Source organism: Eschrichtius robustus, chromosome 12 (genome assembly GCF_028021215.1).
Source record: "Eschrichtius robustus isolate mEscRob2 chromosome 12, mEscRob2.pri, whole genome shotgun sequence".
Lineage (NCBI taxonomy): Eukaryota > Metazoa > Chordata > Mammalia > Artiodactyla > Eschrichtiidae > Eschrichtius > Eschrichtius robustus.
Genome location: NC_090835.1, coordinates 69207688 through 69228469, shown reverse-complemented (window position 1 = coordinate 69228469; position 20782 = coordinate 69207688). Strand labels below are relative to the sequence as shown.

Sequence of the window (20782 nt, the reverse complement as noted above, 5' to 3'; positions counted from 1 at the left end):
ACTTTTCCCCACAAGGGCCGGCAGTCCCTCTGTTTCCAGATTCCTGTCTAATAACTGAGCCTGAAGAAGCTGTCCCCAGGTCTGGGCCTCTTGTGGGTACTGCCAGCCTCAGAGTAACTCTGCAGTTTCCAGCCCTGACAGGGACTCTTTCTTATAAGTGGTCACGTGCTAGGGGTATGGGACGTCAAAGGAGGCCCACACCCTGACACGCAGGGACCAGAGCCGGGGGCAGGGACTGGGGTTAGTTCAGGCAGCAAGCTCTTTACCTCCATCTTCTCAAGACGGTCTGAAGCCATCCACTCCCTTCCCCCATGCTCAGTTCAAGACACGGGATCAAGCCATTCCACTTCTTTACTTCTCCAATGAAAACAAAATGCACATTGCCTGCTTCCTTTTTCCTCTCACCAGAGCACGGACACACACTCACACACCCTGAGTCATGCACACGCACGCTCACACGCCCCAGTGAGTGCACACCGCGCATTCCCAAACTCACACCCAGGGCCGGCTCCTTTTATGACAGGTCCCGGCTGCTTACATCTCAAACCGGTTCTCAGGCGCTCAGATTCCTGAAGGTTTCAGGAAACAGTCTCATTTAGGGGTGCTGATAACTTTCTTCTTTCTCTGCCCGTAGTAATTCTGGCCTCGGTGTCTTCTAGTCCCCTCTCTCTCATTCCACCCCGCAGAGACTCGGGAGATGAAGGGTGAGAAGGGGAAAAGTTCTCCCCTGGCTCCAGGCTTTCCCCACCCCCTTAGAGGACATGTCACTGAGAGAAGAGAGGTCAAAGGGATTCCTGAGGAATTGCTAAGCAGTCCACCCCCACCTCTCCACCCTTCTGGAAAAATGAGGGGTGGGGGTCAGGCTTAAAGGGAAGATCAGGCTCCAAGAGCGGAGGCTGCCTCTCCCTCTCTCTCCCCAGTGTGGCCTGGATGGGGCACGGGCAATAGCCGGCTGCCCACGGGGCCACCCTCACCCGCTGACACCGCTATGGTTTATTTCATATTTTGGAGGGAGGGGCTAGGAGGAACAGTCCCCTCACTGTAAGAGCCGGCCACAGGAGCCCAGGGAAGCGGGGAGGAGAGGAAACGGCCACATTAAAGAGGAAGAGAGGGGTGGGGGAAAGAGAGAGAGACACACACATATACACCCAGACAGAGACCCGGAGAGACGCATCGAGACAGAGAGACACTGTCTGCTGCCAGATGAACGCTCTCAGTCCCAGGGATGGTGTTACTTGGAAACTCTAAATATACGACTGTATCAAAATTCTAGCCCTAATGAGGAGAGGAAACAACCAGGTAAACTAAATGGCCAGGCTGGCTCTCCCAGCCGGCCCTGGGGACAAGTTTTCCCCAGGAGGCCAGGAGACCTTTTCATTCAGCTGTAACCTGAGCCCCATGCAAGGATTAGGTCTTTTTAACCACTGCTGCACACCACCACCCCCCCCTCAAAAAAAAACAAAGCAAATTAATGCTTTTAAGTTAACAATTATCCTGGTTATCCAGTCTGTCTACTTTAAAATACACAGACAGGCACTTGAAAAACACTCAGAATCATGTACCCTCATGCTCACTCATTCCCAGTCACACACACAGTTCTCAAAGACACTAAAACATCCGTATACATGCTTAACAACTAAGTCACAACAGAGACATACACCAGCTATGTCACCTGTGCGTGATCGTGGTAAACCTCACACACACACACACACACCTGCATACTCAGGGCTCCCTTCTGCGTCCCTCCCCTCCTCTCCATTCCACACCACTTTGGTTCTCCCCTGGTGAATCTCTGGAGAAAAGGGACAGAGGCCCAGATATCCCCAGTGCGATAGTAACTCTTGGCAAGATACTTACCAAGGTTATTGGTATTTTAAAGACTTGCTAGAGCTTCATTTAAAAGCATGTGGCATTCAAAGCACACCTTCTGGCACTGGTGATACCTTGGAGATATGTCTGAGAGCAAGGAATGTCCACAGCACCGTCTACGGGTAAGGCTGCCCTGCCCGGTCAAAACTTGTCCTTCCTGCAACATTGGCCTGCAGATTTGGGACCAGAGATGTCCCCCTACCCCAGCAAACCTGTTGTGAGGCAACTCTAGAAGACCAGGTTGATAAATTTCCTGAATAGTAGGGTTAAAGGTAGCTGAAACAACAGGCTTGGAATCTACGCCCAGCTAGACTCAGGGATCAAAAGGAAGGAAGATGCAAAGCTAACTGCAGCCCAGGCAGAGCAAGTGTGGCTCGAATGTGAGATAAGCAGTGGGCAAAACTATAGTCTGTAAGTTCCTTGAGGGCAGGGCCTCCACTCCGGCTGCATTTCCCACAGCAGCAGCAGGATGAAATCCAAGAGGGAGCCCTGAAGTACCTCTGAGAGATTCTGAGTCCCTCTGTCCCTGAAGGATAGGTTGATCTCTCAGGCTTGAAAGCCTTGGTTTGATGGCACCTGTCCCTTCTCGGAGTCTCCATCTGCCCCACAAACCTCCCCTGAATATACTGCTTGCTCCTCCTTTTGGCCCCAGCCTCACTAGGCCACTACAGACACTGGCTTCAACTTGAAAGAGGCCCTTATCTCGTCTCTAGATTACTGCATGAAATCTGTTCCTTCCTTCAGACTAAACTCCCTAGCTAATTCCCTGTTATGAGTTAGTCAGCATGCACTACAAAAGCCACCTTTGTTTATGAAAACACAAGCAAATCCACAGTGGGAGAGGGGCTACTCCCAGCCTGGGGGTGGCAGTGGTAGTGAGCTGTCTGGAACCAGGACTAGAGAAGAGGCAGTTTGGGGTTGGAAGGGGTGGGGGTGGGGTCTGGTATTTGACAGCCGAGGGTCTCCAGTGTTTTGGTTCTGTTAAAGGACAGGTTGGAGGAGGAAGGGGGTAGTTGAAGAGGCAGTGCTTGGGGAGAAGAGCATGGCACTGATATAGCACCTTCCTTTTAAGAGAGTGGGAGCCCATCCAGGACACAGAGCGGCTTACGAGCCAAGGGCTCAGGCTCCAGGACACAGCGACCCGACTGCCAGAGACTCAGACTTCCCCAACTTCCAAGTTCAACTTTCCCTGGTGGCCCAGCCACCTCCACACCCCAACTTGGCTTCAAGGAGCCCCTAGGACAATAGGCAGAATCATATTCTCCTGGGCAAAGCTGTGGCAGGAGGAATTTTCTTTTTGTCCATACAAATCTCTTCCTGGGTGAGGACTCGATGGGGGAAGGGTGCAGCAGGAGGTCAAGGGGGAGGGGAGTCTGTCCCCAAGAGAACTGTAGCCCACCAGCCTGGTTTCTGCCAGCACAGCCTTGGGACTGGCCAGGCAATGAGCCTGGGGTCAGGGATGGGGGCGGGAGGGCCTCCCTGTCTCTCTCTAATTCCTAGAGGGATCTGTCAGAGCTCCCCAGCCTGGAATTTTACTTTGTTATTTTAATGCAATTCTGACCTGGATTTAAATGGAATTGGAAACCCAAGGCCTTAATAAATAAATATTATGATAAGAAATGAAAGCCATGCAAGACGAAAGAGATTTCCCCCCAAAGAGGCAGAAATGCGACATTCTTGCCGGGAGCCAGAGTCACAGAAATTTTCTTCTCTTCTTCAGCCCCCTACCATCCAGAGGGAGACAGTTGGTTTTTTGGTTTTCCTTAAAAGATCCTATTTTTGTTTAACATTTTTCTGATAAGACAACTTCGAAATTTCTGTTTAACTTTGAGGATTGGGGGTGAGGGGAAGAAATATAGCATGGCTGAAAAAGTTTTCATTCTTTCAGTCTGTCCAGGCCAGAACTTAAGTTTTCTGACAATGTTTGAGAGGAGAGAAGATTCTCTCTCATACTTTTGGAGGACAAGAAGTCTTTGGAAGATGCTGGGGTGGCAATGAAGTCGGGCAGAATTCTGAGATGCGTGGTCACTTCTGCCCAGGGCTCCCCAAACTTTTCATTCACCCGTACCGCCCCTGGCTCCTCCAGCCTTTCGCCTGGGGCGCAGCGCCCAGAGGTCAGGCCCCCAGCCGAGGAGTGCGGGTGCACAGTGCCCGCTCCTGACAGCAGCACGCCTCCCAGCACCTGCCCTGCCCCTCGGAAATCGCGCCCCCGCCCTCGGGCCCTGCAGCCCAGGCAGCCCGGCGCCCGCGCGCCCCTCCTTCCTTACCTTGCACGGCTTTGCTGTGCTGGGCGGCGCGGGCGTGGACCAGCAGGACTAGCAGGCAGAGCCCGGGCACGCGCCCCGAGCCCATGGCTGAAGCTACGGGCGGCCGGGCGGCCGGGGTCGGTCTCGCGGCCCGGGGAGGGCGGAAGCGGGCCGGGTCCCCGCGCGCCGGAGGGGGAAGGGGAGGGGGTGCCCCGCCGGGGCCGGGCCGGGGGGTGCGGGCGCGGGGCGCGGACCGCGGCGCCCTTGGCGAGAGGCTCTCGATGCTGCCGGCTTCTCCCGGCCCGACGCCGGGGAGAGCGAGGCGGAGAGCGCGACGAGGCTGGGGGCGCCCGGCGCCGCTGACGGAGGGGAGCCCCCGCCCTCTCCAAGCCCGGCTCGGCTAGCGGCGGCGGCGGGGCTGCTCCGTATAATCCCACCCAATTCCCAGCTTCGCCTGGAGAGAGCTGCAGCGGAGAGCGCGCAGAGCCCGAGCGAGGGACCTGAGAAAGGGGAAGGGAAACGCAGCGCCAGAAACACGCCCTTTCTGCCTTTCTTCCTCTCTCGCTCTTTCTCCTTCTCTCAGGCTCCGTCTCTTTTTCTTCGCCTTTCTCCTCCTCCTCCTCTTTCTCCTCCTCTCCTCGCTCCTTTTCGTTTTCTTCCTCCTCCCCCTCCTCCTCCTCCTCCTCCTCCACCACCTCCTTTTCCGTGCCTTTTTTTCTTTCAAATGGGGCCTCGGCGCGGCGGCCGCTCCCCCTGCGCGCCCGGGCGCGGCGTCCCCCTCCCCAGGCTGCCGGGCCGCTGCCTGGAGGAATTTACAATCCGGCGCTGGGGGAGCGGGCCCGGTCTCCATGGAGACGGCTTCCCCGGGAGCAGGGAGGTCAGGCGCAGACCGCGCACAATCAATGGATCAATGCAAGCACCGCTCGGCTCCAGACCAAACAGTACCCGGCTCCCGCTCGTCCTGTCTACCGGCGGAAAGAGTGGGGGAGCTAGGGTGCGCCCCCGCGCTCGCACGCGATGAGGGCTGCGCGACGCAGGTTTGCACTCACACCTACAAGAGGAGACAAAGAGAGTGAAGGGTGTCGGGGAGGCTGGGCTAGACCGGACGGGCACTCAGGCTCGCCCGCCGACACAGCCCGACACGCGGGACACAGCCACACGGGACCTCGAAAAACTGAGAGCGGCTCCGACAGCGGGTCGAGTTACACCCTCCCAACTCTCACCTCCACCACAGACCCCACACCCTCAGGACTCAGTCCCCATTCGTAGTGCCGAGTCCACTTTAATTGAGGACCAAGAAGAAAGTAGCCTTTCCGCAGCTGAAACTGCCAGCTCCAGGGCAGACTCCCTTGCAGTTAAGGCCTCGGAGGTAGCCCACCCGGCACCCTACCCGTATAGACGTGGGTTTATGTATAAAAAACACTCTCATGCACTCAGCACAGGGGCAAAAGCTAACCCGAAGAAATCTGCCTATGTGTGTAAACACAGAGACCCAAAGATATGCACAACATTCTCCTCCATACCTGCCCTCCCACCTTCAAGATGTGGTCCCCACCAGAACATTCTTAAGCCTTCATCCTTCCAACTTGCAGGAGCAGAAAAGGAAAGATAAACGATATTTTTAAAAATAGGGGCAAAATGTGCCAAAGGAGCAGTGTCCCTGAACCGTGGACAACACCTCCTGACGCATTTACCAGCTCTGCATCTTCTCTCCTTCCATTCTAGCAGAAAGATGAAGGACCTCTTGAAAGGTGGTGAGAGCTTTCTTGGAGTATGGAGCTTTGGTCAGAATGAGACTGCCAGGCCCCAGCCAGCTACTTATGCTTCAGAGCCAATCTTCTGCAGGGAAGAGACCTTTGGGACACAGACTAACCTCAGAGAGCCCTCAGGGTACCCAGGAGGAAGGGACAATGACCGGGCTCCCCCTGAAAATAACTCAGTTCTTAGACCCTTGACACTGACAGCCCACATCAGCTGAGCCCTTCCTCCCCTAGGGATTGAGTGGAAGAGTAGGAGGATGCAAACAGACTCGGGCATTTGGGTTTCTCGTCCTGGTTCTATCCTGGGACAAAGATTACCTTTGGGCAAGTCACACCTCAGTGGGCCTCAGTGTCCTCATCTAGAAAACAAGACGGCGGGTTAGCTCAGTGATGGGAAGGAGACAGTGCCCTTAAGAAGTCTGGGGAAGGAGGCCTTGGGAACCACTGCATGGCATGAGAGATGACGGTTGGGATGGGAGCACATAGACCATGGGAATGGTGTGGAGGACACAAAAGGTTGGGTCAGATGATCTCTGAAGTCCCTTTCAGCCCTGTCACCCTAGGACTCCCTCCCTCCTTCATTACATTGGCAAACCCCTCCCCTTGAAGCAGCTTTGCCTGCTGCCACCAATTATGTGTAGGGCTAGAGGACAAGTGCAAACCTGCCATCCTCTCTGCCCCAAACAGGAGAGGGGTTAAAAAAAAAGAAAGAAAAAGAATTGGAGGTTGCCAGACGGTGCCAGATCAACATGGGGGCACAGAGAGCTGATTAGCTCCCCCAAGGCAGGGAAGGGAGATTGCACTGTGCTTGCTTTGTCTCTGCCTTGCTTTGGACACTGGTGTGAGGTCCTCTGGGTCCCTAGGGAGGAGGGCTCCTGCCCACCCTCTAAACCACAGGTGAGGTGGGCATTGAGGATTCTGTATGGGCTGATTAATAGGTTAACTCAGACCTTCTCTCCAGTTCAGCATGATTTCCTGATCCTCTGAATGTGGACATTGCCCTGGCTTGTTGGGGGGAGCGGGTGGTGGGAGAGTGGTTGGCCTCACCCTAGCCGCTATATCTCTGGGACGCTCAGTGTCTTTTACTCTAGTTTCCTTTTTTCCCCTCATTTTCCTCTGATCGTCTCCTCTGCTCCTCTAGGAAGGTGAGTTTTCTCCACATCTAGGCAGAAGAGGCAGTTCCCTGCCCTGCTCCCCACCATCCAATCTGGTACCCTCAGCCCTTCAGAGGATTCTATAGGAGCAGAAACAGTCTTATATCACCAGGGTACTGTGAACTGGGGTGCGGGTCACATTGCCCTATGCCCTGTCCACTTCTGCAGGGACTCACAACCAGATAGGGACTCAGGAAGATGACAAGGAAGGAATAATGAGATGGCTCTTGCAAGCGCTACTACAAAAGCAGTAGCACATGCCATACTGGCAGGGGCAAAATGTCCCTGCGTTCTCTAAGCCTCCCACACTCACCTCAGGTGGCAGTTTGCTTTGGGGCTTTACTTTCCTTCAGGGAGACCTCTGACATTCACTTGGTTCTAATTTCTCTTGCAAATGTCTAGGAAGAGGATGGGGCTGGGAGGCCCATAGCCAATACATCTTGGTTCTGATCCTGCTTCTAAGGACACCTCTGCCAGGGCTCTGTCACATTCGGGGACTTCACCTCCCCTGCCAAGTGTCCTTCCATGAGGCTTTGCTTTTTCTCTCTGCTCCTGAGCTACCTGTAAAATGAAGCCAGTGCTTCTATCTTGACAGGAAATTATAGTCTTAACGGAGAACATGTACATATTGAAACGACACTACCCCAAGTTCAATGTCGGGCCCTACCATTTCCCAGCCATCTATCTATTTTGGGTGATTTATTTCATTTCTCTGAGCCTCAGCTTTCTCATCTAGAAAATGAATATGCTCATACAACCTCATAAGTGAGGCGTAAATCACTGTTTAACTACATGGGCCCTAGAGTAAAATAAAACTGCAGTTCAAATCTCAGTTGTGTGACTCAGATAAATTACTCAGTCTCAGCGAGCTTCAGTTTTCTCTTATGACAAAGGGAATAAAAACCTCATAGGGTTAAGGTGTTAATTAAGTGAGATAATGAATGGAAAAGCCCTGGCACATAGTAGGCATTCAATAGGTGGTGGCTATTGTTGTTATTTCCACTACTTCTCAGAAGGAACAAAGGCCATGAGTGTTTGATAGTAAAGGTATAGTAGTGCCTGGGAAGGAGCAGTCTTGTCCCAGGCCAGAGTTTGACGCAGCTGGGTATGAGTGCAGCTAACTGGGCTCGAGTCTCACCACCCTCCATAGGTTCTGTCTGTCACACATTCCTACTGAGAAGGTCCCAAAACTGCCATGCATTCCAGCACACTGCCCTTGTCCGCAACACTTCCAAATTGGAAAGTTGGAAGGAAACTTACCTACCAGGTAGAGTAGCTCCGGAACTCCTCTTTCCAAACCACCTTGCACCTCCTATCCTGCCTTAAGAAGGCACAGACACTCTGAGACACAAATTAGAGCTCATGCTACCATTTACTCAGTGCTTTTCTATGTGCCAGACACTCCACCACTAGCCAATCAGGCAAGAATTGTTATCCTCATTTTGTTGTTGGGAAAACTGAGGCTAAAGTAAGGTCAACCTGCCCGGATGACCGACTAAGAAGGGACAAAGCCAGGACTTGGGGCCCAGGCTTGACTCTGAAATGTGTATACCCTCTCCATTCTCTATTCTGCCTCCTCTGAAAACGAACATATTCTTGCTACCGTTACAGTTTAATCATTTGGGGCAGACCAGCCCCTTCCCATACAAGAGATAAGAGGACAGTACCCTTACTCCGGAGGCTCATACAGGAGTAAAATTTCAGAAGACTTTAGCCATCAACTTGTCTAATGATGAGAGGTCACATGACTGCCCTCGGTCACACGACATATTAAAGAGGCAAAGCTAGAAGCAGAATCCATGTCTCCCCTGACTTCTGACTCCTGGATCAGTGCTCCTTAGTCAGTACCTCAGAGCTGCCAGTCTCCCTTCCAGTTCTCCCTTTTCCTGATGATTTGATCAGTCACGAATCCTTCTGTCAAGTGGCATATGGTACTTGTCTCATATCCTCCCCCCAACACACACTGTCCTAGGCCCTCTAGAGTGTACAAAAGAAATAGAAAATGTGATCCCCGATCAAAGAGGTGTATCAGCACCAGTGTATGATTCCAGACCTTCACATCACAAGGCAAATCCCCCAAATGCCCTTACCAGGAAGGCAAGATTTGTATATGCAAAACAATATCTGAATGCAACATCAAGCAATCCAGACAGAGTGCCAGAGAAAGTCAGAGGAAACAGGAGTCGATCATCCAAGAAGGCTCCGTGGACATTAGGAGGGATTTGAGGTGAATCTTGATGACACTTAGAAAGAGATGGACAAGATAGAAATATAAACAAAAATCAGTGATTGACAGATGGAGAGAAAAAGAGAATAGTCAGAACAACAACAAGAACAATAAAAGAAATAGAAGAAAGAAGGGGGGAGCATGCTAGGTCAGTGGACAGGTTGACTCTGGTTGGTCCTTGTTTCCCACCTGTTCAGGATGGTTGAGCAGCCATTTGGCCAGATAAGCTGAAGACTGGAAGTAACTCTCTCTCAAAGTCTGTTCCAGCCCTGGGATTCCAGGAGTAACTTTTTCCAAGACCCTTGGTCTTGTCTTTGTGGAGAGGTGTGCCGGCAGTCCTGCCAGGACCTGGTGGGGAAGGGGGGTAGCCTGGTCCGAACTGCCCACACCTGTTCCAGCCTCCCTACTTGGGCAGCCTCCTTGGCCCCTCGTCCTGGTGTCCTCACAGCCCTTCCTCCCTGCCCACCCCCGCACCTGAGTCGCTTTGCCACCTGCTTCCTCCCCACCTGCTCCCTGGCTGCTTCCATGAAGGAAACAAAAATCTCCAACCTGCCAATTGGCATGAACACTGATGTGTGGTTCCAGACTTCTCCACATCACAGGGCAAGTCTCCAAACTGCCCTGAGCCTTTGCTCTGTCACCTTCTACACAGCTGCTCTTCCAAACTTTGGATTCCCCTCCACCAACCTCGGCCCCCTTACTTCTCCAATCAGTGCTCTCAACTCCTGTTTCATTGAGAAGCCAGAAGCGATCTGGCATGAACTTCCTAACTCCTCCTCTCCACTGCTGGGAGAGGGGTCCCTTTTTTTGGCTAAGGCCAGTCCCACATACATGGGCAAGGACCCCATCCCCTCTTGCCCCTACAGGGAGCTGATACTGTCAGTTACCCCCTCCCTCTCCTGAATCCCTCACCTCAGCTCCTTCTCCTCCTGTAAACACAGTGTAACCTGCAGCATCCCACAGCAGCAACAACAAACTTCCCTAGACTCTGCTGCCTCTTGTCTTTCCAGTCTCCTGAACTTCTAGGAGGAGGACTCCTGCTCTCCATCTCCCCTGCTTTCTTCACCCCTCGCCCTTGTGCAGTCCGGCCCAGGCCCACTCTAACACCCCTCTGCTAGGTCTCTGCAGACTTCCCCATCTCCATATCTGGGGCTGCCCGCTGGTCCTTATCTAGCCTGACCTCTCTGCATCATTAGATGCCTCTGAACATTTCCCTTCTTGGAATCCTTTCTTTCCCCCAGTATCCTGCCAGCCACTCTCCCTCCACTGGCCTCTTAAGTGCTTCTAGCTTGGCTCTTTTCCCTTCTTACACTACGTGACCTCCCCAGGGACTCTAACCCAGGGATAGCAAGGGTGGAGGAAAGAATATTGGTTTTGTGGTCAGATGGTTCTAAGTTTAAATCCCATCCCCAACAATGGGTGAGTTTGAGCAAGTTTCTTTACCTCTCTGAGCTTCAAGTTCCTCATCTAGAAAATGGGAGGATAAAATTCTGACCTTGCAGGTTGTTGGAGGGTTACTGATAGGTCGTGTGGGAGGTCCAGCACAAAGTACGTGCACAGTTTGCCCACATTGTGGGCCATTATGGCTCCAACTATCACCAATGTGCTGATGACTCCCAAATGTATATCCCTAGCCCCAACTTTCCTTCTAGCTCTAATTCTATATGTCCAATTTTCAGATCTGTATCTCTAATTCATCCTATATTTTTGCCCACTTACAGATATTTCCATTGGTATTTTTCAAGACCTCAAGTTGAACCGACCCCCAACCAAACATTGTCCCTCTCGACACTCTCCCCTGACCTGTCCTCTTCCTGATCTCCATCTTGGGGTTAACAGCCCCATAACCCACTCAGCAGCCCCAGCTGGATTTCTCAGAGTCTGAAAAGACTCTCTCCTCCTTCCCCATCTAACAGGTCACCAGGTCCTGAGGGTGAAACTTCTGAAACCTCCCTCAATCTCATGCCTCCCCTCCACCTCTCCAGCCCCTCACCACTCCCCTTGCTGCTGCCTCAGTCCAGACACTCAATGTGTCTCCTGTGGACCACTATCTGACAGGGTTAAGTTCCAGCTCCTTAACGTGACATACATGGCCCTCTGTACCAGTCCTGAATGCTCCTCTCCAATGACATTTCATGTCTCTCTTCTGATCTCACCACCAGTACACCCAAGCCTTGCCATGCCTGGCACGTGTTCTTGCCAGCTGGAAAACCACTACTACCCTTCAAGATCCAGCTTAAATGTACCTTGTTTATGAAGTCTTATTACTGCCCCCGCAGACTTGGCACTCAGTGGTCCTTGAAACCTACCCCTGTGACGGCTCTGGCTGTGCTGCGCTGTAATGCTGTTTCCCTTCACCAGTCTGTCAAACATTTGAGGGCAGGACCCATAGTGGTCACCACTGTATCCCCAGCCCAAGCACATGCCTGGCACATAGTTGTGCTCAGTGAATGTTCGCTGAATGAATGAAAGAGTGAAGGAATGGTGAGCTCATGGGAATCCATCCCAAGGAGAGGTCGAGCATCCCTGACCTGTCTTCCTGCCTCCCACCAGCCTGAGTTGGGTTGCCTAAAGGACTGGTGGCAGAAAAGGGTGTTAAATGGAGGGGCAGTGTGGAAACCAGGGGCGGTGTGGAGATGCCAGGCTGAAGAGAGATCACGAAGTTGCAGGGGACCTAGGAGGGGACTATTCTGGCCAGAGACTCTGAGATTCTGGAAGACAAAGAATCAGAGCTGGAATCTTCCAAGCCAGAGCTCAAGACCTCCTCAAGTTTTGGAGAACTGAATGATGGCAGTCTGGATAAAGCGGTCAGAGGCAAGAAACTGGGGAGAGAATCAATGATCCCAGAGGCCTGGGACCAAGGTGGATGGGGCGGGGTACACAGGCGAGTTCCCCATCTGAACCTTGGAGAAGCAGACGCAGGAGGCAGAAACCTCATCATCTCTACCCCTTCATCAAAGATCTTTCATACTGATGCTTCAGATCCCATCATTAGAAGATAAACTCCTTTGAGCTAAACTTGTGTTCCTTGGGTTCCAAATATAAATATCCCTGTAAGAGAGGGTGGCAGGATTAGTCCTTTGTGAGTTGAAATGTTACTTATCAGCTGAAGCCTTAACAAAGGTGTGGCAAAAGAGGGGCTATGGGAACACTCACTGAACTTCCTAACTTTATGGCTCTCCTCCCCAGATCCCCACTGGGTTCCCTCCCCAGAGGAAAAGATGGAGAGATGGAGGGGGACCTCTCCATCTAACACTATAATTCCTATGGGTATCCTGGATTAAAGAAAGGATGAGTGGAGGTATTGGGGCAAAGTTCAAGGTACACATGAACCAACTCATAAAGTGAATTGCTGTAAAATAAAACTCAGTTCCCCCAATAGCCTCTATTATATTTTCCAAGAAGGGCCCTTATAGGACTGAGAATCCTTTTAGAAGAAGCTGAAAACCTGTAACAAGGAAGGGCTTGGAATCTTTGCCAGCTGTGTGCTTATGCTGAGTGTTGATACCCTTACAAAAGTTTGCCTCCCTTATTTGTTAAGAGGCTCTCCCTTCTTCATGCCACCACTTCTCCTCTGTCCTAGGCATCTGCCGAGCTGGCTCGGCAAAGCTAAGGGGCATCAGCCAGTTTGGGATTCCTTGGTGTCTCGCCCCAGTCTTGCAAAAATTGGTCTGCAGGAGGCTGCAGTGCTCTGAAGGAGAACAAGCCCTGACCTTGACTCAGGCCTAAGGGCTACTGAGGAAAGAGCGGAACTCATTCTAGTCCTCTTCTGCCCTCACCCGCCCCTCCACGTCCTGGTTTGGTCCTGCTGGGGCTGACTGAGAAATTCGGTTGCTTCTCTCTGGTGGACCCAAGCTGTAATGCTACCCTTTACCAGTAGGTGCCGCCGTCTAACATACCATCCTCCAGTCCTTGGTGAAGTCCTGAAATCAGACCTTGGGGAGCCTACTCAAGGCACCCAGCGCTTCAAACAATTTGCAGTTGAAATTACTATAAATGAGATACTCCCACGTCGGTGAAGTTAAGATGTGGAATTAATTGTGTGTTTCTGTATAACCATAGATTCAATTTTTAATGAGTTTGACATTCATTTTGCGCTTACCGTGTGCCAGGAACTTAAAGGATGTGGGAATTCAAAGGTGACATAGTTTCTCTTTTAGAGTTCATAATTAGGTAGAAGAGAGAAATTTGCATCTAAATAATTAGAATGTAAGGCAGAGTATGGTAAATACCCAAATACGGAGGTGCCAGCATAAAATTCTACAGTAATGAAGGCATAAAAGAGACAGATTAATTCCAGCTGGAAGCCTGGGGACGACTCAGAGGAGAGGGTTTAAAGACGACCCCAGAGAATACATAGAATCCCATACATGGAGTTGGGTGAAGAGGGCAAGGGCTTTCCAAGTGGCGGAAACGAGGTGAGCAAGGACTTGGAAGGGGAATGTCCACTGGGAATTAACAATGTGGTTTAACCAGAGACAAGGATTTGAGGGGGTGGGGAGGAAGATCTGAAAGGTGGGATGGGCCAGACGATGCAGAGCCTGTTCCCACCTGGTGCTAAGGGTCGACCTCGTTGCATAGGCTCCAGGAACCCTGAGGACTTTGAAGCAAGGCAGCAGCATGGCTGGCTCATGTCATGAATTGACTTTCTATACTCTGGGCTTTATGTACTCTGCAGGATTTCTTCAGTGTTTAGCGGCTTTATTTCATCATGGATGCAGGAAGAGAACAGAGAGCAGAAACGGGGAAAGGGGAAAAGAAAAGAAGTGAAAGGGAGGGAAATAATGGTTAGAAGGAAAAGAAGGATGGAGAAGGAGGAGAGGGAGCAAGAGGAGGCAGCAGAGGAGGAGGAAGGCAGACCCTGCACTGGGAAGAGGCTCAGCCCTGGGGCTGCGCTCAGGGAGCTGTCTGGGCTTTTCCAGGCCACCGGCCTCTGGCTCCAGGCCCCAGCCGACCACAGAGGACAATGTGAGACGGGCTTGTTTGGTGATGTGTTTTCTGCTGGCCCTCTTTGTTTGTTTTCCGTTTTTCTGGCAGTGGACACATCTGGGGTAGAGAAGAAGGAGGAGGTCAGGGGCGTGGCCGGCATTGACAGTGGTCCCAGGTCAGGCTCTGGGATGGTGGGATCCTTTAGTGGGGGCTTGTGGGCTTTGGAGCTGGACTTTTGATGTTCCTGGGAGGGGCCTCCATGTGGGCACCCAGAGCCCGGTGGCCTGCCCAAGCCCAGAGATGGTTTGCCCCAAGCTCTTTGTCCCTGTTTTTCCCTACCCTGACCGGAAAGAATTAGTCCTTGAGGCCTGGGCTCCTTGCCTGTGTAGCCAGGATGTCGTGCTGGGCTGGGGAGCCTGTGAGGGTAGCAAGAGTAGCCACTTTCAGCTCAGCACTGGGGGCCTCAGGGGGAGTCTACACGAGCCAGCCTGCTCCCAAGCCCTGGCGATGAGTCTGGCCTTCTCTCTCCTGTCCCACAGCCCTTGGAAGCCAACCTAACGAGCACTATTAAAGTTCATGAAATGCAATGATTCCTCCGTTTGCTTCAGTTACAACTCTTTATGAGATTGCTCCCTCTTGCAGAGGAGATTCATTTGAGCCGCCAGGGCTTGGCCTTTGTCCCCCTAATTTTTATTGGCCCATTAACAAGATCAGAAGCCCTGGGCTGACCAGGAATATCTGGTATGGGGTCCCAACAAGCCCTATTGGGTCTAGTCTCAGGTGGCCTTTTGATTCCAAATTAGCCTAAAAACAGCTCCTGTTTCCCTTCTTCCCTCTGTTTCTTCCCCACCTCCAAACCCAGTTTTCTATGTAGGTACAGCAGGGATGTGGGGAGATTTCAGAAGTTAGGAGATGCCTTCCCATCCCCTTTAGAATGTGTCTCAACCCACCGATGGAGCAGTTCCCCTTGGAAGAACACCAGTTTGGCTTAAGGGCTTTACTTCCCATTAAAATGGAAATACACTGAACCTTGTTAGTCATTCCTAGGTTGCTGTGAATTAGTTCATAAGGTCATGCATGGATTGGCTTCAGGGGAATCTGGGAATCTCCTCTATTGTACACAAGCTTTTGTCCCCAGTGTTCGTTTTTTTCCAGAGAGAGATTTTCTATAGCTTTCTTCCAAGTTTTCATGACACCCCCAACGCCTCGCACAAGGTAGAAAACCTCTACAGAAGTGGAAGGAGAATGGTTTGTGACTGGGGCACAGAAGATAAACTCTTCTACCTGCACCATCTGCTTGGCCAGCCCCATCCCTGAGGAGGAACTAGACCCCTCCTCCTTTGGAGATATTTCTTCCACAGACCTCCCTTGTCACCACAGCTCAATCATGCCTCTCCTAAAACCAACCGCAAGTTGGGGGCGGGGGCAAGAGGAGAGCCCTTTAACTCTGTGTTGATTTGCATGGCAAGGCTGTAAATGATAGGTTCTCATTCTGGTGTAAATACTCATAAACTCACTGTAAGTGCCGGGCGTCACAGGCCTTGGGTGTCCAGATCCTCTGCAACCACGTACAGGCCTGGCATTCAGGAGGTCAGGGAGGAGGAGAACGCTGAGCTGGCAGCAGCTGTCATGACAAGATCACAGTGACTACCAGGGAAGAGGGCATGTAGGCTGGTCTCTGTAACCCCTCGTCCTCCCCCACAGAGCAGATGGCCCTGTGCAGTGATGCTTCAGAATGGCTCCTCTCTTGCTCAGCCAGTCTGACTCTTCTCATAGACTATGGCATTGTCATCAGAAGGCCCCTGGTAAAATGCAAAGGGGCTTCTTGGGAAGATAAGTAGGGCTGGCTGGCTGGCTGTCACCCAGTAGGAAGCAGAGACCCCGGACCAGGGAGGATAACGTTTGGGATATGTGGAGAGAAGTTTCCAGCAGATCAGTGCAATAGCTGTATGAAGTTAATTTAAGTGGCTTTTCAAGTAGTCTCCCTAATTCCATTCTTGCATTCTGAGGGTCTGTCCTTCACATGGCAGCCAGAGTCATCTTAAGGCAGAGTTTCACAACTTCAGCGCTCTTGACATTTGTTGGGGGGCTGTCCTGCGCTTTGCTGGACATTCTGCAGCATCCTGGCCTCTACCCACTAGATGCCAGGGCCACCTCCACCTCCAAGCTGTGACAACCAAAAATGTCTCCAGACGCTGTCAAATGTCCCTCATTTGACAGTGGGGGGGGGGGGGCAAAATTGCGCCTCCCCCATCCGCCACTCCATTGAGGATTTCTGTCATAAAGTGTAAATCAAATCATGTCACTCCCTGGTTAAAATCCTGCAATGTCTTCCCCTTGCTGTGAGGATGAAATCCAGCTGCTTAGCATGGCCTTCCAGGCCCTCTCTGGCCTAGCCTCGCCTCCTGCTCCAGCCCCAGGTGTGCGCCTCTGCCTTTGTCCGCCATCACCCTTTAGCCACGTGAAACTTTTTTAAAAATTTACTTAGGACTTTTATTTAAATACATACATATATATGTGTATATAGAGGAGTGAAAGAAAAACCAAGGTTTCTCCTTTTATTCTTAACTTATAAATTAAGCTGCAAAAGGAAGCCCCAGTAAAAATTGCATAAACCAATCTTAAGAATCAGACCATATTTACCATATACTTTCATTTTGCACTTTTTTTATTTCCACTAAAATACTATCATTACATAAAAATGAGATTTTACTTTTATGTTGTCTTTGACACACAAAACTTTTTGATGTACCTAGATAAGCCAAGTTTTTTTGGACAGAGGAGAAGATGGAGAGACATTGGCAAATTTTGGATATGTTTTGGAAGGCTTTTCATACATACTTATGACAACTCATAAATATTTGACTTATAGAACTCCTTACTTTTGTTTTTCCTCTCTTCCGCATGACAGCAGGGAACTTATCTGGCTTGTTCACTATTATATCATCATTATCTCCCCTGGTGCCTGCCACAGAGTAGATCCTGAATAATTATCTGTGGAATGAACAAATAAGGGTGGCAGAGTTCAGAGAAGGGAAGATTTCTTGGGCACATTGGGGCTTGAAGCTTGTTGGATAGGAAGAGTGACGAGTAAGAAGGGGAAAAGGTATCCTGGGACAGAGCTTAGGGGATGGCAGAAGCAGAAAGCACAGTGGCCAACATGTACCACAAGTGACCCAAAGGACGTGTAGGCAGCAGAAACTCCTCAAGGGACAGAAGGACAAATCCGGTGTGAAAATGATTTTTGGTCTGAGTGGATCCAGGGTTGAAGTGCTTGTGTCCCTTGATGAGGAAGTGGGGAGAGAAGTCAGCTGAGTTGGAGCCTAGTGAAACTGGGGACAAACCAGGGAGGATATCGATTGCTGAGCTGGAGTCTAGACTGGGCTGAACCTGTGAAAAGTAATGATTTTTCCTCTCATGGTATCCGATGTCGATGACTCCAACTGCTCTGATCCCCTCCGACCACTGGAACCAGATCTGTGGCCATAAGGGAAGTCGAGGAGCTGACCAGACAAGTGAGCCTAGACCAGTGCAGAGAACCCTGGGACCTAAATGGGAGAGGCCTGGTGTCTGGTTCCTTCTTCCCTCCCTCTCTTCATGTGTGGCCTTGCTCTAGGCATTGGACTGCAATGGACCTCCGCGTCCTCCTTTTGGAAAACAGAGTTAACAATACCTGCCCCGTTCAGAGGAGAAATGAGGTCATGTTTGTGCAGCATTGCGAGCTCACTGGAGACAATGAGTGCATTCTTACCAGTAACAATAATAATCATTACTGTAAATCTAACCAGTAAATATATCTCCTCAAAGCTGGAGTTGGGCCCCTCAGTAGGATAGCAATTAAAGTTTTTTAAAAAATCTCTAGACGGGGGAATTTTCTGGCCCTATTTTGATCTTTGGGGTTTGCAGAGTTGTGGGAGGGAGCGAGCCCTGCAGCAATCATTCATTTCAATTCCATTCAATTGTACTTGTTGTATCTCTCTTGTCCTTGAGTTATCCCCAATGGGTTTTGCAACCTCTTGCCCTCCTTCGGTGAGAGGAGAAAGAGGTTCCTTATATTCTCCATTTCCACGCCCATCCAGTGTCCCATTCACTCACAGAAACAGTCATCTGACTATTAGAGATCCTGGGCATTTGGGCCTTGGCCACAAACTAGCCTGCAAAGTAGGTGACCTACCTCGAGTACTTGAGCCTCACTTTTACCCATCCCACTAAGTAGGCTGATGGTTCCCAAACTGAGCTGTGCATTCAAAGCCCTTGAGGAGTGGGGCCAGTGGATTCTCAGGTGATTCTGATACAGCCAGCCAGCACCTGTCTAAATTTGAGAACCACAGGTTTAGTGAAGTATTAGTTATGAAATGGGTCTACAAAGAGAAAAATGATGCTTATACAAAGGCATTGTTAAAGTTTGGGTCAAGCTGGCAGAAGACCCTTTCTCCTCCCCAATCCATAAAATGTTAGAAACCTACAGGAAAACAAACTATATTACTGTGTGAGAAAACAAAAGTGAACCCTCAGCATATCAGAAATCTTGGATACCAGAAAGATAAAGAACAAATAGCATCAAAGCTATAAAGAAATAAAACTTGAGGAGACCAAGCTAATACATATGAAGAAGGCCACGGTGGAGGGAAGAGTGGTTTGGGGGATAGGATGCCCTAAGCCTCAGACAACAGACTCAAAATAAGTAGAGGAGGTCCCAGAACTGTTCCTTGCTGCTTCCTGACCTGTGTTAGTAGTTGGCACTAGAGGATTTGCCCCAAGTTGCTGGGGCTAGAGAGGCAGAGCAATGTTCCAAGTAGCTACTGACACTCTGAGAGGGGTATAGGGAGCCCTCATTCAGAAGAAAAGCTGCTAGCAGGCCATTCCTCTCTCTCCCACCCTCAATAACCAGTGACAAGGCTTTAGTGAACACAAAGCTGGCAAATAGGTATTCTCAACACAAAAATGAGCAGAACACCAAGAATCACTAGAGGTTAAGGAAAAATAAAACTATGGTACAGAGAAACTCTAAGCCAGTATGGTCCAATAGAACTTTCTGTGATGATAGAATTGTTCTGTATTTGAGCTGTCCAATATGTAGCCACACACTGCATGTGGCTAGTGACCACTTGAAATGTGGCTGCTTCAACTGAAGAACTGAATTTTTTATTTAATTTTATCTTAATTTAAATTTAAATAGCAAGCAGCTACTGTATTGGATAACATAGCCCTGAACTTAACATATAGAAGAGTTAACACCCAAAGAAACAGAGAAAAAAAGAACAAAAACAACAACAACAACAAAAACCACCTGAGTTGAAGAAGAATTATTATTTTCAAGAGATGAAAAATAATAATAAACCCATTTAAAAAACCAACTAGATTTTTAGAAATTTAAAAATTGATCATCAGAATTTGAAATTCAGCAGATGGTCTGAGATGAACTTAATGATCTGATTATTAGAAAGACGGAGCTGGAGAAGTCTCCTAAAACACAGCGAAAATGATAAAAAGATGTAAAGTCTGAGAGAAAAAGTTAAGAGACATCTGTCTAATAGGCATTACAAAAGGATAGAACTTCAGAGAATAGAAGAGAGAAAATAATTAAAGAACTAATAAAAGAAACTTTTCCAGTTGTTGAAGAAAGAAATTAATCACTAGATTGAATGTTCCCAGGAAAAAAAGACCCACACCTAGACACATTTTGATGAAATTTCAGATCACCAGAGATAAAGAAAAAAGATCTCGAAGCTACCAGAGAGAAAAAGCAGGTCACCAACAAAATAATATTAAGTTGGCATGAGACTGGAGGTTAAAAGACAATGGAACTCTATCTCCAAGTTCCAAAGGGAAATGAAGTATTCAAGTGGGAGGGAAACTTTTTTTGTTTTACAAGGAGAAAGTTTGCCACCCTCATATTCTTTAAAGAATTCCTAGGGGAAGTGCGTCAATAAAAAAAAAAAAATAGTGAGGGACATCCCTGGTGGCGCAGTGGTTAAGAATCCGCCTGCCAGTGCAGGGGACACAGGTTTTATCCCTGGTCCGGGAAGATCCCACATGCTGCAGAGCAACTAAGCCCATTCGCCACAACTACTGAGCCTGCACTCTAGAACCTGCGAGCCACAACTACTGAGCCCGCGTGCCTAGAGCCAGTGCTCTGTAACAAGAGAAGTCACCACAGTGAGAAGCCCGCACACCAAAACGAAGAGTAGTCCCCGCTCGCCACAACTAGAGAAAACCCGCATGCAGCAACCAAGACCCAATGCAGCCAACATAAATAAATTAAAAAAAAAAAAAAGTGAACTCAAGAAAGAGGAAGACATGGGATGCCGAAACTGTGGTGAACAAAGAAATTAGTAAAACTTTTAGTCAAGTCTGAATTATTGAGGCATAATGTAAACATTTCAAAAACAACAATTTGGAACCATAATCTACCCAGATGATCTCAATTTGGGAGATGACAAATGGGGGAGGAAGAAGAATGTTAAAGTGCATTAATGGAGAAAAAGGTTCCTGATTAGCTCCAGACATTGATAGAAAATCATGAGTTAAAGAATATAGGATTCGGGCTTCCCTGGTGGTGCGGTGGTTAAGAATCCGCCTGCCAATGCAGGTGAC

At 49.8% G+C, this 20782-nt stretch overlaps 1 protein-coding gene across 2 annotated transcripts in view; it reads right to left on the bottom strand.

Moving 5' to 3' along the window:
• The window catches only part of SCUBE3 (signal peptide, CUB domain and EGF like domain containing 3), a 32793-nt gene extending 28572 nt beyond the window's left edge, over nt 1-4221 (bottom strand). For both annotated transcript variants that reach the window (XM_068557257.1, XM_068557258.1), the window contains exon 1: nt 4137-4221. In XM_068557257.1, coding sequence (XP_068413358.1) covers nt 4137-4221 — 85 coding nt within the window. The remainder of the gene's footprint in view (nt 1-4136) is intronic.
• Nucleotides 4222-20782: the final 16561 nt, after the last annotated feature.